The sequence below is a fragment of the Hemiscyllium ocellatum genome, chromosome 18, assembly GCF_020745735.1.
Source record: "Hemiscyllium ocellatum isolate sHemOce1 chromosome 18, sHemOce1.pat.X.cur, whole genome shotgun sequence".
NCBI classification, from domain to species: domain Eukaryota; kingdom Metazoa; phylum Chordata; class Chondrichthyes; order Orectolobiformes; family Hemiscylliidae; genus Hemiscyllium; species Hemiscyllium ocellatum.
The window spans coordinates 19,699,909-19,725,054 of NC_083418.1; the positions used below are offsets into that span (position 1 = coordinate 19,699,909).

At 38.6% G+C, this 25,146-nt stretch overlaps 1 protein-coding gene across 3 annotated transcripts in view; it reads left to right on the forward strand.

The window, feature by feature from the left end:
• Positions 1 to 25,146, forward strand: part of phf21aa (PHD finger protein 21Aa) — a 302,501-nt gene that overhangs the window by 178,441 nt on the left and 98,914 nt on the right. For all 3 annotated transcript variants that reach the window (XR_009645657.1, XM_060838738.1, XM_060838739.1), the window contains exon 4: positions 541 to 687. Coding sequence is in view for 2 of the 3 variants with exons in the window: in XM_060838738.1 (XP_060694721.1) it covers positions 541 to 687 (147 nt within the window). In the remaining variant the exon portion in view is untranslated. The remainder of the gene's footprint in view (positions 1 to 540; positions 688 to 25,146) is intronic.

Here is a 25,146-nt window from a genome sequence, read left to right on the forward strand (position 1 = left end):
ATCAATGTAAGGCAAAAAGCTTCATCAGAATCTCTTGGCGGCAGTGTGAAAAGCGTAGCGTTAATTTTTTTGTTTCTGTTCAGAAGGTGAATCCTTTTGTTTGTTTATAAGATCACCAGATAACAAATGAGTAAGGCCATTTGGCCTTAACTCATTCAAACAGCATTAAACATAGTGCATTGTTTGCACCATCAGGTTTTTCATTGCTTTATGCTGAGTGTTGGATCAGGAGTATTTATAAGCAGTGAAGGCTAAAATATCAGGCACAGTGCAGAATGGGCAACTGATTTGCGATCACTGTCCAAAATATAAATACTTTGCTACCTAACTTAGCCGAATGGCATATATTAGCTCCTATATCTTAGAGTATTCCAAGTCCTTTGTAGACCTCTGTATGAATGAGGTTTTGGCTCTTTTTGTTTTCTCTACTTTTCTGTTTGATCAGCATTCTTCAAGGAAGTCCAAATAGGCAGGCATAGCAAACTAACATGAATGAAGTGTTTTACATTTCTAAAATGCTGATTCTATCTTTTGTTTCAGAAAAAAGTCGTTGAACAGTTGAGAAAAGATTTGATGGTAAAACAAGAACACCATGAAGGCAGACTGCCAATGCAACAACAGCAGGTACCACCACAGCAGCAACAACAGACTGTACCACAGCTTCTACCACAGCTGACCAGTCCACAGGTAATAGATTGGGGGATATTTCGGCACTGAAGCAAATCTACTGGCGCATCAAATTCTCATTGTAGTTTTATTCTTTAAGATAACCTTATTGTCTTTTTCATTATTGTATATGGAACTGTTTGTTAAACCTGTAACTTGTTACACCCCTCAATAGCAATATCTGCACTGACCGATAAGGTAATCCCAATATTGAGCTTGATGGTTGTGTCAGCTTTTCTAATAATCTAAACCCTGCACAAGAATATTTTGTGTAAATTTAGCCAACTTGTTTGGGTTAATTGTTAAATTTAGCACCTATTTCACCCTCATTACAATTCTGTCTTCTCTAAAAGTCCAAGGGCTATTATTGATTTGTATAATAATCTGAATCCTGTAGATTCTTGTGATACCTTTTGGTATGCACACTAAAATAATGTTTTACTTTCCTTAGATTTTAACTTGGTTTACTAAAGCATCAGATATATACATTTAAAGCTAGTTACAGTCTATTGTCATGAACTGCATAAAAGATCTTTGTGTATCTTGTCAAGATGTGTGATCACCATGTCACATAGAATACTCTTGGGTACCCAAAGAGCTTCTATCAATGTATTATACAACAAAAGTACTTAGTAAGTATTGGAGCACCCAGGATTATAAGTTAACATGATTAATCAAGTATCCTTACCATGTGAGCCTGACGTCGGTGGTGGGCAAGTTGTTGGAGGGAATCCTGAGGGTCAGGATGTACATGCATTTGGAAAGGCAAGGACTAATTAGAGATAGTCAACATGGCTTTGTGCATGGGAAATCATGTCTCTCAAACTTGATTGAGTGTTTTGAAGAAGCAACAAAGAGGATTCATGAGGGCAAAGTGGTAGATGTAATCTATGTGGACTTCAATAAGGCGTTCGACAAGGTTCTCCATGGGACAGTGGTTTGTAAGGTTAGATCTCATGGAATACAAGGAGAACCAACCATTTGGATACAGAATTGGCTCAAAGGTAGAAGAAAGAGGGTGGTGGTGGAGGGTTGTTTTTTCAGACTGGAAGCCTTTGACCAGTGGAGTGCCACAGGATTGATGCAGGGTCCTCTACTTTTTGTCATTTACATAAATGATTTGGTTGCAAGTATAATGGGTACAGTTAGTAAGTTTGCAGATGAGACTAAAATTGGAGGTGTATTGGACAGCGAAGAGAGTTACCTCAGATTACAACAGGATCTTGACCAGATGGGCCATTGGGCTGAAAGTTGCAGATGGAGTTTAATTGAGATAAATGCGAGGTGCTGCATTTTGGGAAAGCAAATCTTAGCAGGACTTATACGCTTAATGGTAAGGTCTTAGGGAGTGTTGCTCAACAAAGAGACCTTGGAGTGCAAGTTCATAGCTCCTTGAAAGTGGAGTTGCAGGTAAATAGGATAGTGAAGAAGGCATTTGGTATGCTTTCTTTTATTGGTCAAAGTATTGAGTACAGGAGCTTGGGAGGTCATGTTGCAGCTGTACAGGACATTGGTTAGATCACTGTTGAAATATTGCATGCAATTCTGGTCTCCTTCCAATCGGAAAGATGTTGTGAAACTTGAAAGGGTTTAGAACAGATTTATAAGGATGTTGCCAGGATTGGAGGATCTGAGCTACAGGGAGAGGCTGAACAGCCTCCAGAACTAGAGGGCATAGGTTTAGGGTGAGAGGGGAAAGATATAAAAGAGACCGAAGGGGCAACGTTTTCACGCAGAGGGTGGTACGTGTATGGAATGAGCTGCCAGAGGAAGTGGTGGAGGCTGGTACAATTGCAACATTTAAGAGGCATTTGGATGGGTATATGAATAGGAAGGGTTTGGAGGGATATGGGCCGTGTGATGGCAGGTAGGATTAGATTGGGTTGGGCTATCTGGTTTGCATGCTGTACACCTCTATGACTCATTAAACTTGGAACAATGTTGTCTGTGCCAATTCCTTTTTGAAATGTTCATTATTAATGAATAGAAATAGCCAGAACTTTGTAGTAATGCCTTTTTACACGTATGTTGGCACTGGTCAGGAGTCTTAACAAATTCTGCCTTGTGTGTCAAGTTATTGAACCAAGCGAAGTGGTTCCTTTTCCATTTTTCCCTCTTGATATTCTGCAAATAATATAAATTGACTTTCGTTAAGCCTGATTGGTATACTTGCAGTACTGGTCTATTAACTCCTTGATTCGTTTTCAAGTTCAGAGGCATTTGTATTGTCTATTTATGTTGCTTTGTGATCATATTTCTTGTTCCCTGTGATGTTGCACACCCTGCAGATTCATATCCTATAACTAGGTTTGACCTTTTTTGGTTGGTAGCTGGATCCATGGCTGGTGAAATTGTTTATGCTCTGCCAATTTATGGTATTCCTTGTCACTGTTATTTCTGTCGTGCACATTCTGGATCTCTATGATACATTATCAGCCATATGTGTACTTATGTGACTGTCTGTTGGCAGGAATTCAATTATCCCTAAAATCATAAAACATGTAATTTATGTATGTGATGATTAAGAGTATTATGCAATCGTGTGTCCACCTTCAACAGTCATCTTCCTGGTCAAACATCAAAACCCTTGGGGATTTTGAGTAATTGTGAGAAATGTTTCCCTTTGAAGTATCTTCTAGTTATATGGCTAATTCAATAACCGTTTGCCCTCATTTGCCATACGTTTATTCTTGGACTTCAATAAAGCCATCAAGGTTCCGCATGGTAGACTAATTAGTAAAGTTAGGTCACATGGGATTCAGGGTGAGCTTGCCAGTTGGATACATAATTTTCTTAGTGGCAGGAGATAGAGAAGTGATGGAGAGTTGCTTTTCGGACTGGAGGTCTACTTCCAGTGGTGTTCCACAGGGATCCGCGCTCGGTCCTATTTTGTTTGTCATTTAAATTAATGCATTGGATAAGCATATAGAAGGCGTGGTTAGTAAGTTTGCAGATGACGTCAAATTTGGTAGCATAGAAGACCGTGAAGGAGGTTTAGGCAAAAGTGAGGACTGCAGGTGCTGGAAATCAGAGTCTAGATTAGAGTGGTGCTGGAAAAGCACAGCAGGTCAGGCAGCATCCGAGGAGCAGAAAAATCGACGTTTTGGGCAAAAGCCCTTTATCAGGAATGAATGAGTGAAGGTTTTCTAAAATTAAAAAGGGATCTTGATCTATTAGGTCATTTGCTGAAAAATGTCAGATGGAGTTGTATCTGTATAATACAGGTTACAGTACTGTCCATCAAACTTTTGATAAATGTGAGGTATCGTATTTTGATGCAACAAACCAGGATAGGGCTTGTACAATTAATGGTCGGGCCTTGGGTAGTGTTGAAGAACTTTGAAGTTTGTGTTACACGTGGACAAGGTGGTTTAAAAAGGCATTTGGCATGCTTGCCTTCATTGCTCAGACCTTTGAGTATTAGAGTTGGAATGTTAGGTGATGGTTATACAGGACATTGCTGAGGCCTCCTCTGGATACCATCTCGAGTTCAGGTCTCTGTTGAAGGAAGGGTATTAAGCTGGAGAGGGTTCAGAAGAGATTTACTAATATGTTGCTGGGTATGGAAGGTTTCAGTTACAAAGTAAGGCTGGACAGGCTGGAATTTTTTCACTGGAGTGTAGGAGGGTGTGAGGTAACCTGATAGAAATTTCTAAAAAAAAATGAAAGGTATAGATAGAATTAATGGTAATTGTCATTTCCCTCAGATTTCAAGACTAGGGAGCATATTTTTAAAATGAAGAGAGATTTAAAAGAAGATGTGAAGGGATTTCTTTTTTTACAGAGGGTGGTTTACATGTGGAATGAACCTCCTGAGGAAATGGTGGATGTGGGTGCAATTACGATATTTGAATAAGTACATGAATAGAGATATGGGCCAGGAGTAGACAGGTGGGACGAGTTTAGTTTGGGATTATATTTGTCATGAACTGTTTACCAGTGCATGGACTGATTGGACCGAAGGGGCTGTTTCTGTGCTGTGTGACTTTGAGCTATGGTGTAACTGAGTCATAACCAGAAACTCTGCAATTTTCTTTGAATTTAATTGATTTCCTAATTCATTTGCTTTCATCACCTCCTCAATAATAGCATGTTTTTCATTATAACATCTAGTTCCTCTGCATTATAACTTTCATCTGGTCTAGTTTGAGTGCACAAAGTGTAGCTGTCCACTCAAACCTCTGAACTGGTCTGTTTCTTCTTGGGATCTAAAATTACCTTTCCCAGTTTGAGATGCCATCCATAATTTCTAATAAAATCGTTAATCTATTGCTTTATTCTGCTTAATATCTAACCCGTTATGTTTGAAGGCCCTAAAATCTGACTGACATCCAATGTTAAATTCTGTTTTTGTCTATCACATATTGCTCAAATACCATTTAATCTTCCCACCGAAAATCATCATTGTGTGTCATAAACGTGCCTGACAGACATTCACTCTCTCTTTGCATCTGTGATGCCAACGGAACATGGCTAGGTCTACTTTAAGCTTAATGCGGCCTACTTTTAGTGCTGTCATCCTAATCAAGAATTACCATTTCACTGCATGATTCAACCTATAAACGCACTCTTTAATTTCCATAGCTTTGTCATTATCATCTTTTAGGTTTCAAAAATATTTTTTGAATTATTTTAAACCCCATAAAAATCAATTGACTTAATTCCAAGAAATACTTTGTTAAAATAGGTAAGATCTTCAAGACCGCTTTTTCTGTGTAGGGGGAATCCACTATAATGCCTTGACCACTAAGTTTCTCCTAAACTCCCAAACTACTAGTCGCATTAGCCTTTTATTTCCTTCCAGGGAGCACTTTTTCTGTGTATGTACACCTATATCTGTATGAGGCTGGCTGATCAGTATCTGGTACTTCCGTGTATGCACCAAATTCTTTCCAGCTCCCCAACTCAATTAATTTGGCAACCTGAACTTCTAACTTGTTTGTACCCAGTAAAACTTCTTTATCATGAGTTTCTATATCTTGTATTCTAAATCTGTTCTATGGCTCTTTTTCTTGTAAAGTGACGATTTCTGCTCACAATGTTCACCTCCCTATCTCCTGGGTTACTGCAAAGTTCTATGATCTGAATTCTTTTGCAAGTTTGCAATTATTTTTGGGGCCATGACAGCTTTCAGAACTCTTACTATAGAATTAGGCCTTATACATCTTTACTATTTATTGTTGTCGACTAATTAAATCTAATTGTAATGTTTACCAGTGCATAGCAAAATGTGTCTTCCCCGATCCAATTCCATCATGTCTTTTGCTACAACTCAATCTGTCTCTTGCTAACGGGTGACTCACTATGAACCATGACACTGCTTCTCATATCTTCATATCATATTTATTACTGACTTAATCAAAATATTTAGTCTACTTGTTTTCACTTAACCCTGCATCATTTGTTTGGATTTTTAATCTGATAAGGCAGATGGGCAAATTGGTAATGTAGTTGTGAGCTATGTACCCTCTTTTCCTTTGAACTCTTACCTCCTAATGTGAATGACAGCTTAATATTTCAATTAGAGAATGTACATCTTGTTAAAGGGTGCGTGGGCGTGGGCGGCACGGTGGCACAGTGGTTAGCACTGCTGCCTCACAGCGCCTGAGACCCGGGTTCATTTCCCAACTCAGGCGACAGACTGTGTGGAGTTTGCACGTTCTCCCCGTGTCTGCGTGGGTTTCCTCCGGGTGCTCCGGTTTCGTCCCACAGTCCAAAGATGTGCGGGTCAGGTGAATTGGCCATGCTAAATTGCCCGTAGTGTTAGGTAAGGGGTAAATGTAGGGGTATGGGTGGGTTGCGCTTCGGCGGGTCGGTGTGGACTTGTTGGGCCAAAGGGCCTGTTTCCACACTGTAAATCTAATCTAATCTAATCTAATCTACAGTAATATCAGATTGTGTAAACTGTAAATCCACTTCTCATAACAATCCTCAGTGTTCTGAGGAAGGGTCACTGGACCTGAAAGGTTAATTCTGATTTCCCTCAGATATGGTGCTGCCAAACTTGCTGATCTTTTCCAAACATTTGTTTATGTTCCCAAAACAATTGCCTTGTCTATTTTTTTCACTAGTGGGAGCACTTTCTCCCCATATCATAGAGTCATAGAGATATACAGCGCGGAAACAGACTCTTTGGTCCAACTCGTCCATGCAGACTTGATATCCCAACCTAATCTAGTCGCACTTGTCATATCCCTCCAAACCCTTCCTTTTCAGTGACCCATCCAGATGTCTTTTCAATGTTGCAATTGTACCAGCCTCCACCACTTCCTCTGGCAGCTCACTCCATACACATACCATCCTCTGCGTGAAAAAGTTGTCCCTTAGGTCTCTTTTATATCTTTACTATGTTAAGGACAAAAGGGTTACTAGAGAGAGAATAGGGCCCTTCAAAGATCAGCAAGGTGGCCTGTGTGTGGAGCGAGATAGGGGAGATAGTAAATACTGATGCAAAATACTCATTTACTGTGAAGAATGACATGGAAGATATCGAATGGAGGGAAATAGATGGTAACATCTTGAAAAATGTTTACATTACATAGAGGAAGTGCTGGATGTCTTGAAACGCATACAGGTGGATAAATCTCCAGGACCTGATCAGGTGTAGCCTAGAACTCTGTGGGAAGCAAGGAAAGTGGTTACTGGGCCCCTTGCTAAGTTATTTGTATCATCAATAGTCGCAGGTGAGGTGCCAGAAGATGGCTAACGTACCACTATTTATGAAAGGTGGTCAGGACAAGCCAGAGAACTATAGATCAATGAGCCTGACCACGGTGGTGGGCAAGTTGTTAGAGAGAATCCTGAGGGACAGGATTTACACATGTTTGGAAAGGCAAGGGCTGATTAGGGATAGTCACTATGGAGTTGTGCATGAGAAATCATGTCTCATAAACTTGATTGAGTATTTTGAAGAAGTAACAAAGAGGATTGATGAGGACAGAGCGTTGGATATGATCTATATGGACTTCAGTAAGGCATTCGACAAGGATCTCCATGGGAGACTGGCTAGCAAGGTTAGATCTCATGTAATACAGGTAGAATTAGCCATTTGGATACAGAACTGACTCGAAGTTAGAAGACAGAGAGTGGTGGTGGAGGGTTGTTTTTCCACACTGGAGGCCTGTGACCAGTGGAGTGCCACAAGGATCGGTGCTGAGTCCACTACCTTTTGTCATTTCTAACAATGATTTGGATGTGAGTATAAGAGGTATAGTTAGCAAGTTTGCACATGACACCAAAATTGGAGATGTAGTGGACAGTGAAGAAGGTCATCTCAGATTACAACAGGATCTTGATCAGATTGGCCAATGGGCTGAGGCGTAGCAGATGGAATTTAATTTAGGTAAATGGGAGGTGCTGCATTTTGGAAAAACAAATCTTAGCAAGACTGATACACTTAATGGTAAGGTCCTAGGGAGAGTTGCTGAACAAAGAGACCTTGGAGTGCACGTTCATAGCTCCTTGAAAGTGGAGTTGCAGGTAGACAAGAAGAAAGCGTTTGGTATGCTTTCCTTTATTGCTCAGAGTATTGAGTACAGGAGTTGAGGTCATTTTGCTGATCTACAGGACATTGTTTAGGCCATTGTTGGAATATTGCGTGCAATTCAAGTCTCCTTCCTATTGGAAGGATGTTGTGATACTTGAAAGGGCACAGAAAAGACAATAGACAATAGGTGTAGGAGTAGGCCATTCAGCCCTTCGAGCCTGCACCGCCATTCAATATGATCATGGCTGATCATCCTTAATCAGTATCCTCTTCCTGCCTTATCTCCATAACCCTTGATTCCACTATCTTTGAGAGCTCTATCCAACTCTTTCTTAAATAAATCCAGAGACAGGGCCTCCACTGCCCTCTGGGGCAGAGTATTCCACACAGCCACCACTCTCTGGGTGAAGAAGTTTCTCCTCATCTCTGTCCTAAATGGTCTACCCTGTATTGTTAACCTGTGTCCTCTGGTTCAGCACTCACCCATCGGCGGAAACCTGTTTCCTGCTGCCAGAGTGTCCAATCCTTTCATAATCTTATATGTCTCAATCAGATCCCCTCTCAGTCTTCTAAACTCAAGGGTATACAAGCCCAGTTGCTTCAGTCTTTCAGTGTAAGGTAATCCCTCCATTCCAGGAATTGACCTCGTGAACCTACGCTGCACTCCCTCAATAGCCAGAATGTCTTTCCTCAAATTTAGAGACCAGAACTGCACACAGTACTCCAGGTGTGGTCGCACCAGGGCCCTGTACAGCTGCAGAAGCACCTCTTTGCTTCTATATTCAATTCCTCTTGTTATGAAGGCCAGCATGCTATTAGCCGCCTTCACTACCTGCTGTACCTGCATGCTTGCCTTCATTGACTGGTGTACAAGAACACCCAGGTCTCTCTGTACTGCCCCTTTACCTAAATTGATTCCATTGAGGTAGTAATCTGCCTTCCTGTTCTTGATTTACAAGGATGTTGCTAGGATTGGAGGATTTGAGCTAGAGGGAAAGGTTGAAGAGGCTAGGTCTGTTTTCCCTGGAGCATCAGAGGCGAAGAGGTGACCTTATACAGGTTTACAAAATTATGAGGGGCATGGATAGGGTAAACAGACAAGGTCTTTTCCCTGGACTGGGTGAGTCCAGCACTAGAGGGCATAGGTTTAGGGTGAGAGGGGAAAGATATAAAAGGGACCTAAGGGCAACTTTTTCATACAGTGGTACGTGTATGGAATGAGCTGCTAGAGGATGTAGTGGAGGCTGGTACAATTACAACATTGAAAAGACATCTGGATGGGTCTCTGAATAGGAAGGGTTTGGATAGATATGGGCCAAGTGCTGGCAAGTGTGACTAGATTAGGTTGGGATATCAGGTCTGCATGGATGCCTTGGACCAAAGGGTCTTTTTCCATGCTGTACATCTCTACGGCTCTAAACAACTTCAACATAACCTCCTTGCTCTTGCAGTTTATAGGTTTAATAAGAATGTGTGTGTACATTGCTTTAACCTCCTCTCAGTCTGTCTTGCCATCCTCAATGACTTGTGTACTTATTCACCAAGGATCTTTTCTCTTGCACTGGCTTTATAATTGAACCCTTTCACTGTCATTCCTTCTAAATGTAATCACTTCACATCTCCTCATTGAACTTCACCTGCCTCTTCTCCGCGGGGTCCTCTTCTATGTCTCTTGTTTGCTCTTCAATGTTCGTAATACTTGCAAGTTTGATATATTTTACAGACTTTGAAATTTTGCTCTATACATCGATGTCACTATTACTGATATATACCAGGGAAAGCATGGTCCCAGCACTGATCACTGGGGTACTCCAATCCAAATATTTTGTAGTTCAGAAAATATCGATGCTGTTACTGTTTGTTTTTATTCCATGAACTACAGCTTTTCTTTCTCCAGTCCGTCGTGTGATGCTTTTAAATAACAAACAACACATTAACAGCATTGCTATCATTAGCCATACCATGACCAAGCGCAGGAAAATGGAATTAGAATATTTAGGTGGTTAGGGCATTTTTCTGTGCCAAAGATCTCCATGATGCTATGCTTAACCAGTTCCACTATGTCCTTGAAAAAGCTGCAACTAATTCAGAAACATTATCTTCACTTCAGAAATCCCTGCTTTCCTTGATCTGCATTTGTCTATGTGACCATTCATTTTTGTTCCGATTACTGTTTCTGGAAGCTTGCTCACCACAAAAGTTAAACTGATTGCTGGCTTAGCTTTCAACGTTTTTGGACAATTATGCAATATCTGCATTCTCGAATCCTCTTGAACCACTCCAAGTCTAACAAAGAATGAAAAGTTATGCCTAGTGCATCTGCCGTTTCTACTGTCACATCTGTGAGTAGCCTTGGTTGCATCTCATCCAGTCCTGATACCTTCTCAACTTTGTGTGCAAATAGCCTGTCCATTGCCATCATAATATCAATTATAAAACTCTGTACTGTCTGAATTGCTATCTCTTTTTCCTGTTGCGTGGGTAACATCTTTCTTCGTCATACAGCATGGAAACTGTCCTTCAGTCCAACTTGTCCATACAGACCAGGTTTTGAAACTGAACTAGTCCCATTCTTGGTAATGACAATTGCAAAGTATTCACTTGATAACTCATCTATGCTTTCTCTCTCCCCTTTTCAGTCCGTAATTAGTGCTACTCTTCTAAATATGCCTCAAGAAAACTTCGGCATTCCCTTTTGGTTGCAAGTCAATTTTCACGTACTCTTTGCCTGTCTGATTTGCCTTTTCACCTCCCCTCTAAAATTTCTGTGTTCAGCTTGATCCTCAAATGTAATAACTAATGACCTGAGCAATAAATGCAGGCCCAGCCAGCGGAGTTTGCATTCACTGAATGAGCGGCGTAAGTGTAATTTTTCTTCTTTATTTTAGCTTCTATTTCTCTAGGAGCCCCTACCTTTCCTTTTCAAGGCACAACATACTTTGATTCTCTTTAAAGGCAGCCCATTTTACAGCTTCATTTTACCTGCCAACGTTTCTCTAATTCAGTCCAGATCCTTCCTTCCCCAAAATAATTCAGCTCTCTCACAATTAATTATTCTTCCTCTGTTCGTTTTTCTTTTCCATGGTTACCTTAAATACTGACAACACTATCCTCAACGTTATCTCACTGACATTTGTTCCACTTAAGCCACCTCATTTCTGTGCACCATGTCTAGAAGTACCTATTTTCTCATTGAACTGGAAATACACTGCTGTAGACAATTTTCCTGAGCATTCTGTTGGAACTCTTGGCTTTCCCTGCCTGTTTTTTCCTTCTCAGGGTTTGTTGCTTCTGACCAGAAAGTGTTTGCTGCTATCAGTTTTGTAATGGAAAAAGAAGTTGCATTTAGATTGCAACATTCCCAACCTGTGGCATCCTGAAGGGGTATACAGCCACTGAAGTGATTTTTGAAGTGTAATAACTGTTGTAATTTTAGGAAATACTTAATTTATATTGACTATGATTGATATGGTAAACATCAATAATTAATATCAATTATGCTTATTTCATGAAGCAAAACTTTTATGAGCAGATTGACTGAATTTGCTTCGGCAGACATCTCATTGGCATCTTCTTTAGCAATTAGGAATGAACAAGAAGTGGCAATATTCCATGAATAATTAATGTAAAAAACCTTACTGAAAATATATATATTTTACTGAGGAGTGTTTGAAATAAAGTTGAGAACTTTTTTAAAATGTTCAGGTAATTCACAAACACATTCATGTTTGAGTATCTTTTTCCTTTGAAAATGATAATTTAATTCTTAGGACTTTTAAAAAGCTGGACAACAGATTATTATTTAAACAATAATAAACTCCAAAGTTTCACCCATGCACTGTAATTGAGGAGTATTGGGTTGCTCACTTGTTTTGTCATAGGATAAAGTAGGTATTTTATTTTCAACATGTCTCATTTTCATTGTTACTATTTAACATTAAAGATTTTTCTCAAGCACAAGATTTGTGAGCTAGTTATTTTACTTCAGTTGCAATAGAATGTACAAAGGAGATTTGAGCATGATTGTTGAAGTCAAGCGAGCATAACTTTGTAGTTTACCCAGGTTTAGTAGTTTGTTTGGTTTTCTCTTAAACAGATGGGCACTTGCACAGTTTTCATTACTTAAACTCCATTTATATATGATTTTGCCATGTTCTTTCCTTGTTATCCCCATTGTTTTTTAAATCATGTTGATTAGGTTCCTGCACACATTTGTTATATTGGAAATTGTTTCTACTTTATTGTTTTGAAAAAAAAAGTTGTATTTTGTAGATAGTGGAATTAAAGCAACGATTGGGCCAATGTCTTTTGGTTTGAGTCTTAAGCCTGTGTTTTAAGGATTTATTTATTTGATTTGATTTGAACAAAGGTCGATATGAAAGCTCTTGGGATACTTTCAGAGCAGCTGTAAACAAAATACGAATTGATATACTGTATATTAGTCAGTGAAATTATTTACTTGGCTGCCACAGCTAATTTCAACACCTTTAAAATAAAAAAAATACAGCCGTGCTGTTTGACTGAGATTCCAATACTATTTCTTGTTTGAGTTGGTTCAAACCTGTTTGATCAGTAACATAAGTGCCTTATTCCATATTTGACTTCAATTTCCAAAGACTATATTGAGAATTGTGGGTCTTGGATATTCTGCAAAAGCTGTTGAAATGTACTATATGCTCTTTATTTTTGAAGAATATTTTCTTTCCACCTTGGGATTTCCTGTGTTCTTCGAAGAGACTGGATAGTACTCTAATTCTCAGGTTCTGCCAGTGATAATAGATTAAACTGCATGTAACTCTGGTTAAACCACATGTTGATGTTCACTATTGTCAAAAAAATGGAGAAGTATTGGATAATGTGCAAGGACAATACCAGTTTTGAGAAGGTACAATGGCCTTGACAGTTAGAACTGTTCAGAATAGAAAACACTCAGATGGTTTAAATTATGGAGTTGAATAGGGTATATTCAGATTTCTGTTCCTAAGGAGTATCCAAACTTACAGATCATAAATATGAGTCATTAATAAATCGATAAGGAATTTGAAAGAATGTGATACATGATATGGATATAGTGCATGCAGGAGAGCTGCATTTTTGTTCAGCATGTAAGATCTTTTCAGTTATGTAATGCATCTTTATTCACCACAAATAGACAGTTTTGAGTCTGGATATCATTGATTCCCTTACTAATTGTAAACATTGAAATTGATAAGAGATTGGTGTGGCAAATGTAAATGATCTTTTCATATAGATTTATGGCTACAGTCAGCAAAGAAAAATTTGGAACAAAGTTGGAAAAGATCTGTTTTAAAGTAACAAATGTATTTTCATTTTGTTTGGAAAATCTTACCAAAATTTAAAAAACCAGAAACCAGCCATTTGACTCATTTAAATTGGCATACTTTTTCATTAATTACCTGATTCACTTCAGGAAAGTGTGTAGAATGAGCTGCCAGTGAAAATGGTAGATGCTGTAACTGTACCTGCATCTAAAAGATATTTGAATAAGTGCATGAACTGGGAAGGTTTAGAGGACTAATGGGCCAAATGCAGGCAAATGGGACAAGTTTAGTTTGGGAAACTTGGTCAATGTGAATGAGTTGGATCATGCTGCATTGCTCTATGACTCGAAATTACTGGTTTTGAATTGTTTTTGAGGATTGAAATGGGATTTTGTGTGAACCTCAAATTTAGAAATCGTGCAGTTGATATGTCAAAGTTTTGTGATAAAGTTGCTGGTTTTGCCTTGTATTTTTCTTTTCATCATCCTTCCCAGGGATCATGTAGATTAGGTTCCTATGATTGCTAGTGTTTGCAGGAGAAATAGACTGTCCATATGACAGAATTTGCAATCATCTTCATACTGAAACTAAAATTTGCTTTAAGTAGACATTGACACTCAATTTAGTGCGATTTGATAGTGTTGGTTCGTTCATATTGACCAAGTTTCCCAAACTAAACTTGTCCCATTTGCCTGCATTTGGCTCATAGTCCTCTAAACCCTTCCAGTTCATGCACTTATTCAAAGATCTTTTAAATGCTGTAACTGTACCTGCATCTACCATTTTCACTGACAGCTCATTCTACATACTTTCCTGAAGTGAATCAGGTAATTAATGAAAAAGTATCTGTGCCAATTTAAATGAGTCAAACGGCTGGTTTCTAGTTCTTTAAATTAGATGCCAATGAATCTTCTTGGTACAAGTGACATTTTTCAAAAACATAAGATGAGCATGACACCAAGTTTATGAACCACTGTGTCCAATCAATCTTTAAAAATCTTATGAGCAGGAAAATAGAGAAAGATAGGGAAAAACAGGTGACATGTTGAGAACCGGGAAAGGCTCAAGAAAAATTACAGAAGGAATCTTCGGTGTTACAAAGCAACTGAGAATGTGCACAGAGGCTGAAAAAGATAATAAAAGCAAATTGTCTAGTATCATAGTAATGAGAGTAGAGAATATAAAGTAGGCAGCACTTGCCAATGTTGCTCTTCGTGGCCCATTATGGGCATATTCCATAACAGGACAGAACCATGAGTGTGGCAGTTTGCTCAGACGCAGAAATCTCATGTCTGTCAATACTTATTGAGCAGAGGAAGATGCTTGCTACTCATTGATTTCTATGGTGAGAGAGGTCCATTTCAGGAATACATAGATACATGACATGAACTTAAAAGTTGACTATTGCATTTGAGAGTTTAGTTGATGACAAAATCATAGAGCCCTAAAGTGTGGAAGCAGGCCATTTAGCCCACTGAGTCCACACCGACCCTCAGAAGAGCATCCTGCTCAGATCCAACCCCCTAACCCCTCCCTGTAACCTTGCATTTCCCACCATTAATCAACATAGCCTGCACGTCCCTGGACACTATGGACTGGCAATTTAGCATGGCCAGTCCACCTAACCTGCACACTGTGGTAGGAAACCCTCACGGAGAGAATGTGCAAACTCCACACACCCCAGGCTGGAATTGAAACCGGGTCTCTGCCACTGGAGTATTAAATGAGATGGAGGAAGGTTGTGAATTACTGCCATATTGAGGAGACTCCAATATGTCAGCAAAGGGTATAGTATGGTTTCCACAGTACAAGGGAACAACAAAGTGCTCTCTGATAGTTACGGATCAGTACCTCATATGCATAGGACACCAGTTAACAGCAGCCAAAGAATGAATGTGTGAAAGTTTTGAATAAATGATAATTGTAATGCAGAAATCTCACCTTGCTGACTGCATGGACAGTTTTAGATTTATTGAATCATGAGGTGCTTACAGCACACAAAGAAGCCTTTTGGCAATTCTGTTGTGCTGTTTCTGTGGAATGGCTATTGACAAAAGTTAGTCCGAAGTCCTCACCTTTTCCACATAACAAGCTTTTTCTCTTCACATAATTAGTTAATTGTATTTTAAGGGCCTCAGTTAATTTGTGCCCCTAACATGTTGAAGCCATGCATTCCCAATCCTAACCATTCACATCAAAATGTTTTTCTTCTTGTCATCATTGCTTTTAATGCCACCTAATTTTAATTGGTGTACTCTGCTTCTCCTTCGTGATGGTCTGTACATTTAAAGGATAAATTCCATCCTAACAGTCTCCAAAGTCCAAAGGGAAATGTATTTCACAGTAGTTGACAGAGACCTTGACCATGTTCAACCCATCTGATGCATTTCTGTCCACACCCCTTCTCTTCCTCCCCTGAACACTGATAGGGTTCCCTTTGTCGTCTTCCACCTCTCTAGTCTCCACATTCAAAAGATCATCCTGTGCCATTTCACAACCCCTTTGTCTTTTACACTGAGTCTCCACAACACCTGTTTCATTTCTCCCTCCTCTGCCTCTTTGAAAGTACTAAAAACACACGGTTCCAAACCTTTCAGTCCTGAAGGAGTCATATAGGACTCAAAGCGTTAACTGTTTCTGTCCACAAATGCTGCTAGACTTGCTGAGTTTCTCCAGTATTTGTTTATTTCAGATTTTTCAGCATCTGCATTATTTTGCTTTTATTTTTTTTTGAAAATAGTTTCCATAGCGCTACCAGAATACTATGCCTTTCCTTTGTTCCATTTGTACAAATTCCAGCAAGGTCATATTCTTTTGTTAGTATGGATTTCATGTTGCATTACATGCACTAATAGTATTGAATTTTCAAGTGTTGAGGTCTCTAGTGATTTTGATAAAAATGCCTTGCTACTCCTTGACCATAATTCCCTCTGTTTGAAGTGAGAAGCATTTCATTCATCAGATCATAAAAATTACTGTATTTACACAATTCATTGTCACATTTTCAGCCCTTTTGTGTTTGGCCACACTCATCCCAGATTATAATTGATTAATTTGTACTATAACCCTCTATTTCTCAAGCCAAGAATCCTATATGCATTGCTAGCCACTCTCTCAACTTGTACTCCTAACTTTTAAACTGCCTGTCTGCTGAGCTTTTCCAGCAATTTCTCAGATTTACAGCAAATCAGGCAGCTTCCTGAAATGTTAACTCTGATTCCTCTCCACAGAAGCTGCCAGACCTGCTGAGCTTTTCCAGAATTTTGATTTTTGCCTGATTCACAGCATCAGCAGTTCATTTGGTTTTCGTTAAGTAGCAAATGAAATCTAATTTAAGTGGTAGATAAGTATGAAATGATTCTTTTCGTTAGGAAAAAACTGGTAGAGATATGAGGGGTAATATTATAAAAGAGCTGCATGAGTGGGTTGCTCTTCAAAGGGTCAGTGTGGACTTGTTGGGCTGAATGGCCTGTTTTCACACTAGGAATTCTGATTCTTTCCTCCTTTTGAGTGTTACTGGAAGTCATGCAACTCTGGTCAAATGCTCTGGCAATCACGCCCAACTACTCAATTGCATCAATAGGATACATATTTTGATTCCACCACCAACCTGACCAATTGTTTCTCTTTTTGTGCTGCTATCAACCATAAAGAGACTTTTGCCATGCTACTTTAATGAATTCAAAAATAATCTGTATACTATAAAATAGTAAACAGTTCTAAAAATATGTGGCAATCTTTGGAGGGGATTTTTTTCCCTTTTGACTGCCTAGGTTTTTGAAACAGAAGTTATGACCTGAAAAGGTTGCTAGACAATTCTCTTCCAAAATCAGATTTTCCAGCACCTTCATAAAATCCTTATCTCACTAAAAGCATCTAATCTGTGATCCTGAATTAGAATGAGTGTGGCATGATGGCTCAGTGGTTCACATTGCTGCCTCACAGCATCAGGGACCTGGGTTTGATTCCTGCCTCGGGCGACTGTCTGTGTGGAGTTTGCACATTCTTCTTGTGACTGCGTACGTTTCCTCCGGGTACTCCAGTTTCCTCCGACAACTGAAAGATGTGCAAGTCAGGCGAATAGGCCGTGATAAATTGACCATAGTGTTAGGTGCATTAGAAATGCAGGGATAAATAAGGGGAATGGGTCTGGGTGGGTTTCTCAGAGGGTCGGTATGGACTTATTGGGCCGAAGGGCCTGTTTCCATACTGTAGAGAATCTAATGTAAACTGTTTAAATTCCAACAAACACACACATACAAGCCCACACACATGATGTCATTGAACCAAGACACTGAAAAGGATACAATAGTCTGAAAAACAAAAGATAGAATTCGTTACATTTCCAGTCCAGTGAGTTTCTTGTTGATAAAATCCAGTTCGTGTCAGCCATAGACTGTTAGAAGTTTTTCAAGCAAGCTTCACTCCAAACTAGTTCCAAGTCTTTGGGAAGTGTTCATTGTCTCGGGGGCTGACAAGTGAGGCAAAATGCTAAGACGTGGATATTTTATCAGACTCCCAGTTACTTTAACCAAGAAATAGAGAGAAACTTGCAACTTTTACTGCAAGATTTGGAGGTTTCTCTTCCTCCTTCTGACTGCCGAGGTTTTTGAAACACAAATCAAGGCCAGAAAGGATTACAATGCAATTGTCAGCAAAAGAACTCCTAATCTTTTCTAAAGCCAGGTTTTCTAGTAATTGAGAACAATAAATCCCAGCTGTTAACTCCCAGGAAAATTTATTTGATTATTCACATTAAATTACAAGAAAGACTTGATTATTTTGTAAATGTAAAATCTCATGTAGATTACATATAAATATTTGAGATCTATAACTTCTTGGCTAAAAGGGTGGTAGAGGCAGAGTCTCATTGTATTTTTTAAAAACGAGATTTATGGAATACAATTTGTTGGGGTGGGAATTGAAAGATTCCGAGAAATGATTACTGGCTTGTTAATAATGTTGAAAAAAGGGTGGTGATTGCTAGAAGTTAAGTTGAAAACTGTTTCAGGGCTTTTGATAATTTTTCCATTGAGATCACTCACAATGTTTATTTTCATGCTGGCATTTTAAAAACAAATTGTATTTTTGAGAATTGAGAAGGAAGGCATCCAGTTAAAAGATGATTAATGATGAAAAGTTGTTTGTTCTCCCAGAGACTAAAAAATTTGCTAACTCTTGCTCACTGTTAGAAAACCCTTTTATTGTTACTTATCTGAAGTGGGAAATAAGCAGTCATATTTTAATGGAAATGCTGTGGGGGAGCCTTCATTAAGGCAAAGAACTCAAAAGTATGATTGGTATTCCTTGTGGATTACAGCTTGCTGGAATATCATCTCAACTTTAAATGAGCCTTAACTTGTTTTGCCTTTAGAGGCTGAAGTCATCCAAGTAGTTTCAGTATATTTAGTTTAGGTGAAAAGAGATTTTTACTTTTGGGCACACCATACTACTTCTCTTCTCCCACCCTGGGATCTTGTACAGGTAGTTATGTAACATTGAGGTCATTTCCAAAAAGTCAAATGGTCGAATTGCTTGAGTGATACCACTGAAATTGTGTGTTCCTGGCAGATATTTTCTAACCGTTCAGTGAAGTTTTAATGAAGACTTGGTCAGACTAAAGCTGTGATTAGAGCACGCCATGTAATCCTACATATTATGTTGGTTGTAAAAACATTTGGAGCCTAAAATCGCCCAGAAGAGTAACCAAACTCCTCTATGATGTTTTAAAAGTTAAGCTGTGAAAAGCAGCCAGATAAACTGGGATACTTTATTGAAATGAAAATGTCTTATAAAGGTATGCAAAGATATTTGGTAGAGAAAATGAAAGGGACAAAATTTTGTAATATTCTGACATGACATGTTCAAGGTTGTGAAGAGTTGACGTATACATGCCTCATGCATGCCTCTACTGTCACACATTTGTGAACTGTGATGGAAGGAATGTATAAAATATGATCATTACTAAAGGTTTTCATTCAGTTGAGAGAAAACAGATATTCAAGTAGCAGTGTTTTGTTTCTCCTAGTTTGTGAAGTTTTCTCAGCCAGTAGAGTTTGACATAGAAATTGTTAGTTTATTGAGCTTGAAAGATTTATGCCATCAGACTCCAATTACAAAATTGTGTCTCGAGGATTGACTGGCAGAAGGCAGACTTTGGAAATGAAGAGGACTTTTTCAGGATGCCAACTGATTAGTGTTGCGACATTACATATTAATGATTTGGATGAAGGAACTGAGGGCCTTGTTGTTAAGTTTGCAGATGATACAAAGACAGTTGGAGGGGCAGAAAGGGTTGAGTAATCGGGGAGACTGCAGAAGGACTTGGCTATGGTAGTACAGTGTGCAAAGTAGTGGCAAATGGAATACAATGTGGGAAAGTGTGAAGTTATGCACTTTGGTAGGAAGAGTAGAGACGTAGACAGCTTCTAACTGAGGAAAAACTTTGGAAATCCAAAGTGCAAAGGGACTTGGGAGTCCTAGTTCAGGAATTTCTGAAGGTTAATGTGCGGGTTCAGTTGACAGTTCAGAAGGCAAATGCAATGTTGGCATTCATTTCAAGAGAACGAGAATCCAAGAATAGGGATCCACAGCTGATGCTAGATAAAAGTGTGGCCAAATCGCTTTTGGAATACTGTGAGCAATTTTAAGCCCCGTAACTAGGGAAGGATGTGCTGGCATTTGATGGGGATCCACAGGAGGTTCAAATGAATGATTCTGGGATGAAGGGCTTGCAGATGAGGAGTGGTTGAGGATTCTGGGTCTGTACTTGATGGAACTTAGAAGAATATGGGGGGAATCAGATTGAAACTTATAGAATACGGAGAGGCCTGGGTGGAGTGGACGTGAAGATGATGTTTCCACTAGTAAGAGAGACTAGGACCCAAGGGCACAGACCCAGAATGAAGGTGCAACTCTTTAGAACTGATGAAGTATTTTTTCAGCCAGAGGGCAATGAACCTATTGACCTCATTGCTTCAAAAGGCTGTGGAAGCAAAGTTAGAGTGCATTTAAAACAGAGACAGAAAGGTTCTTGATAAGTAAGAGGAACAAGAAGGCAAGAGAATGAATTTGAGAAACACAGCAGCCATGATTGAATGTTGGAGTAAACTCAATGGAGTGAATGGCCTAATTCTGTTACTATGTCTTATGGTCTTATTGTTTAACAATGAGAAACTGGAAGGAAGCAGTTAAGGAAAAACAGCAGTTGAGATAAGAGTATAATTTCTCTTGTCTTTCTATCTGCAACAAATATAAAGAGGGAACTTGGTTCATTTGTTTTTGTATAGTAAACTTGTATTCCGTTGTTAAAGAGCATGTGCAACCTCATGTGAATTGTTTCAATGACGAACTGCCACATTAATGAATTAAAAACAAACTTACTTTACATTGGAATCATTGGTAAATTGGTAGACAGTAATCTTCAATTGCTTGATCTATATTCAGGTGTAAATAGCCAGTCCATGTAAAGATCACTAACTTGTGATGCTCATCAACAAAAGGCATTAAGAGGAGTTGTGCATGGACTGGGTGCACATCTGCAACTGTTGCTGACACTTTTCTGATCAGCATGCGGTTAAAAAGTAAAAACATTTTATAATATTTAAGAGGGTCACTTTTGGAACTATCTTTAGACCTAGTGACACCTTTCCTCCCTTCACTGAAGGGCCTCGTTTATTTGAATAAGTCCAGGGGTTTCCTACACAGCCCAACAAATTTGGGCAATAATGGGACTCAAACCTTTGATTGTGATTTTGAGTAACTCCACATTGTGTGGTGTATCATTTCCTTAAATATTTTAAGAATGCTTTTACTTTTAGCAGATTCCTTGGTGAAAATATCTATTTACCACACTCAGACAACTTGTATTCACTACTGGAATTTCTTTTTTGGAAAGCAGTATTGTTTTGCAAGTTCAAACATTGCAAAATTTCACTAGTAAAAGATGTTGGGGATAGTTTTAAATAACCTGGTTGCAATTGAAGGGATTTAAATATGTAAGTCCAGTAACAGGAGATGTAAGAATATATTTTTGTTTATGTAGGTTACTGTATGAAAACACTAGACCATTGTTAAACGTGGAGCTATAAATAATTTTACTAAACTTAGCTGTAAGAGCTGTCGTATATTGAGAACCATCAGCCTCTAGTTACCAAAGTATCTGGCACACTATAGTCCCAAGTCAGGTGGATATGATCCTATTTGAGGTTTGAGGTTGAATTTGAGTAAAATAATTCAAGTATAGAGATGTGGGTAGCATTTGACAAAAAAGAGCAATTTCAGTATTTATTAGACTAGTCTTACTTTAATGTCATAATTTTGTTTAAACAAAAGTGTACAGCCATTCACTGACCAGATGACTATCAGTAAAATTAACCTGAGGTTGGATTTGAAATGTGTTCCTTGTTCAAGTAGATAGATGCCATTTCTAGCCACTCCACTTATAGGCAACCAGAATTAATTACAAAATGAGAAATAAGACCAATTCCATTTATACTCCATTTTAAAACAAGCGTACAGAATGTTTTTGGCCTTATTACTTTGAAAGAAAATGCATTCTTTATTAGGCCCTAGTACCTTGGATGTCCCTCAACCAACCATTGTCGTAAAATCGTGCATATTCTATTGTCATGGCACACACTGGGGTAAAAAATGTATTTAGCGCTATTGTATTTGACTTCCCCAAACCACAAAGTTTTCCTCGTAGTTAATTTAACATCTGTAAATTTGGAATTCTATGCAGTAAGTGTGCTGACTGACAGTTAAATAAGGAAAATCTTCATGTTTATATGTCGGCTTGTTTTTGGCAGGGTATGCTGCTGAAAAACTATCTTGTAAGGTATGTTGCTGCAAAACTGCACAGTGAACTTGGTAATTAGTTAAACCTTATCAGGCTAATCAGTCTTTATGATTTCCACCTGATATTTCAATGGACATCAGAGCTGCATCCTTCCCTGAGCCATTCCTAATTTGCAACCTCTTGGATTTGACTTTGATTTTCAGATTCAGCCCCAATGGGTGATGGAACCTGCTACTCTGATCACATCAGAGAGTGGTCAGTTTGGCAATTCACACCTGTGCTAGCTCTCCAAAAGAGCTATTTATTTCAGTCAACCCCAATATTTATCCACTGTCCATTGATAGCCTATCATAAATTTCACTTTTTCTGCTATTTTTTTGGTCATATTGTTCAGAACACAACAACCATCTGCACTTAAAAAAACAATTAACTTCATTTACTTAACAAATCCCAAAATGATACCCAGTGGTTAACAAACTATTTTTCCAAATTACTTCATTTAAACAGTAGCTTCTATTTATATTGTTGGGAGATGATAGTGTCATGGTAATATCACAAGCTAATACTCTGGGAACCTGGATTCAAATCCCACCACAACAGTTGAAGGAATTTAAATTCAATCAATAAACCTGGGATTAAAAGCTAGTCTAATGATGGTCATAAAATCATCTTTTGTTGTAAAAACCTATTTGGTTCGTTAATATTCTCTAAGGAATAAAATCTGCTATCTTGTCTGGTCTCCATGTAATTCCAAACCTGCACCAATGTCATTAACTCTTAACCATCCTCTGAAATGGCTTAATAAGATACCAGGCCAGATAGGGATTTACGAGATAAGCTGGCCTTGCTAGCAATGCCCACATTAAGGAATAAAAAATATGCTTTTACCGGTGCTCTCTGATGTTGGTCTACCATTTTCACTTATCAATGTGGACAGAATCTAACATTTCCATTTTCAAGATCCCAATCATGTAACCCTTGACATCTATATGTTTCCTGTAAAATGTTTCCGTTCTTTGTCTATCCTGATAGCTAATGTCCTTTCAACTTAGGAGGACTGCTAAACTAATTCTATGAAACCTTTCTGGGACTTGTCCATTCACATGATGAGAGGAATCAAAACTAGATGTTTTAATTTCTAGACTTGGTGAGCCTAAAAATACATATGAAAGGAAATGTATCTTTTGTTCTCTCCATGCACCCCAAGACTTATGGCTTTTGTAACAGCCTTACAACTGTTAATGGTTGTTAACTGCTAGCTTTAGGTGTTTTTTCAGCACCTTGAACATGCAACCCTACATGGTTTATATGTATATGCATATTGCTCCTGACAAATGCATCATATTGTAATTGTCTATATTGGAACTCCTCATTACGTAACCACTGCCACTACTGTATAACCACCACCTACTTTATCTTCAACAAATTTTCCAAAATCTCTCAATGCAAGACAATTTTCATTCACAAGGAGAAAGTGAGGACTGCAGATGCTGTGTTTTTCAAGCACCACACTCTTCAACAATTTTCATTCACTCACAATCGTATATTTGTTTCAATTGTTACCATATCACTGAATTTGCAGGTTGAGAATTGCACAAGAGTCCTGATGGGCGTGGGAGTAGAAAAGACTTCAAAACAATTATTAGAATCGTAATTTTGTTGCACTTTGCTCTCCCTATCTTAAGGGTATATTTATATTAGAACTGAAAAGGTAACATCAACATCTAAATTAGAAGCAGTTAAGTAATACTGTCCTTTTTTAAAATGTTTTCCTACCAATGTGACAATTTGAAGACTGAGCTAGAGATGTTAGAAGTTAAAATGTTTCCAGTGGATGATGAATTTAAAGCAAAGGCATAGATTTTGAAATTAAATTTGAGGTTGAGGAGAGAGCAAGAGAAATTTAATGTACCTGTTATTTTGAATCTCTGTACTCCATACTGGAGATGGTAAATTAAGACCATGTTAATCACCAAAAACCGTTTAGTAGTTGGATGGTTGAAGGAAAGCAAAATAAAACATGAAAACAGTTTAGGCAAGTTCGATTTAACTGTGAGCTCTTCTGGAGGATGAGCATTAACGTGGACTTGTAGAGCTGAAAGAGACCGTTTCCGTGTTGGAATTCTATGTTCTATTGTTGGTACAGCCAGTGCAGATCTTTTTGTGGATAGAAAATCAACCTTGAGTGATATGGATGGATGTCAGTTGATCATTAACCCAACTGTTGTTTTATTAAGTCCTTCCACTTCAAAGCTATTGTGAGGTTCAATTAGACATTGAACAGACCTTGGATCTGTCAAATAGGAGAGGGTAAAGGGTGCATCTGTCACTAGGCCAAGTATTTTCTAACATGTTTCCTGTTCGTTTTAACTGCATTCTTTTACTTTTGTTTAATCTGCCACAGTACGAACTCAGAATGTGAATCTGGTGGATTTTCCTAATCCTTGGAATTTCTAAGCATTATTGTACTGAAGCCCCCATTTGGAGCTGTGTGGCATTGATATGTAACAGTTTCAAGATAAATGGTTTAAAATTCTGTATTGCAGCAATGTCATTTTGAAGGGAAGTTGCAACCTTCCGGGTTGACCAGGGTTCTACTTGCAATTTGCTCTAAACATTAGTCAAAATGTTGTTGAACCTTGGAGAGAAAGAAGTTGCAATTTTGAATCAGTCATACATGTTGTCAAAGATGAGAGTTCTTGATGTCTACGGCATAAATGCTCACTGAACTTTTCAACTCATTTGTTACTTGTAGTAGATTGCTGGGTTTAAGGGAAATATGATGTGTGATCTTGGTTGCCGATGACGGCCATCTTCGTGATATCAGGTGGAAAATTCTCTCTATTATTGCGTGTAACTCTTGCACATTGGCTTCAATGGATTTTCAGTTGATCACAAACTTCTAGCTATTA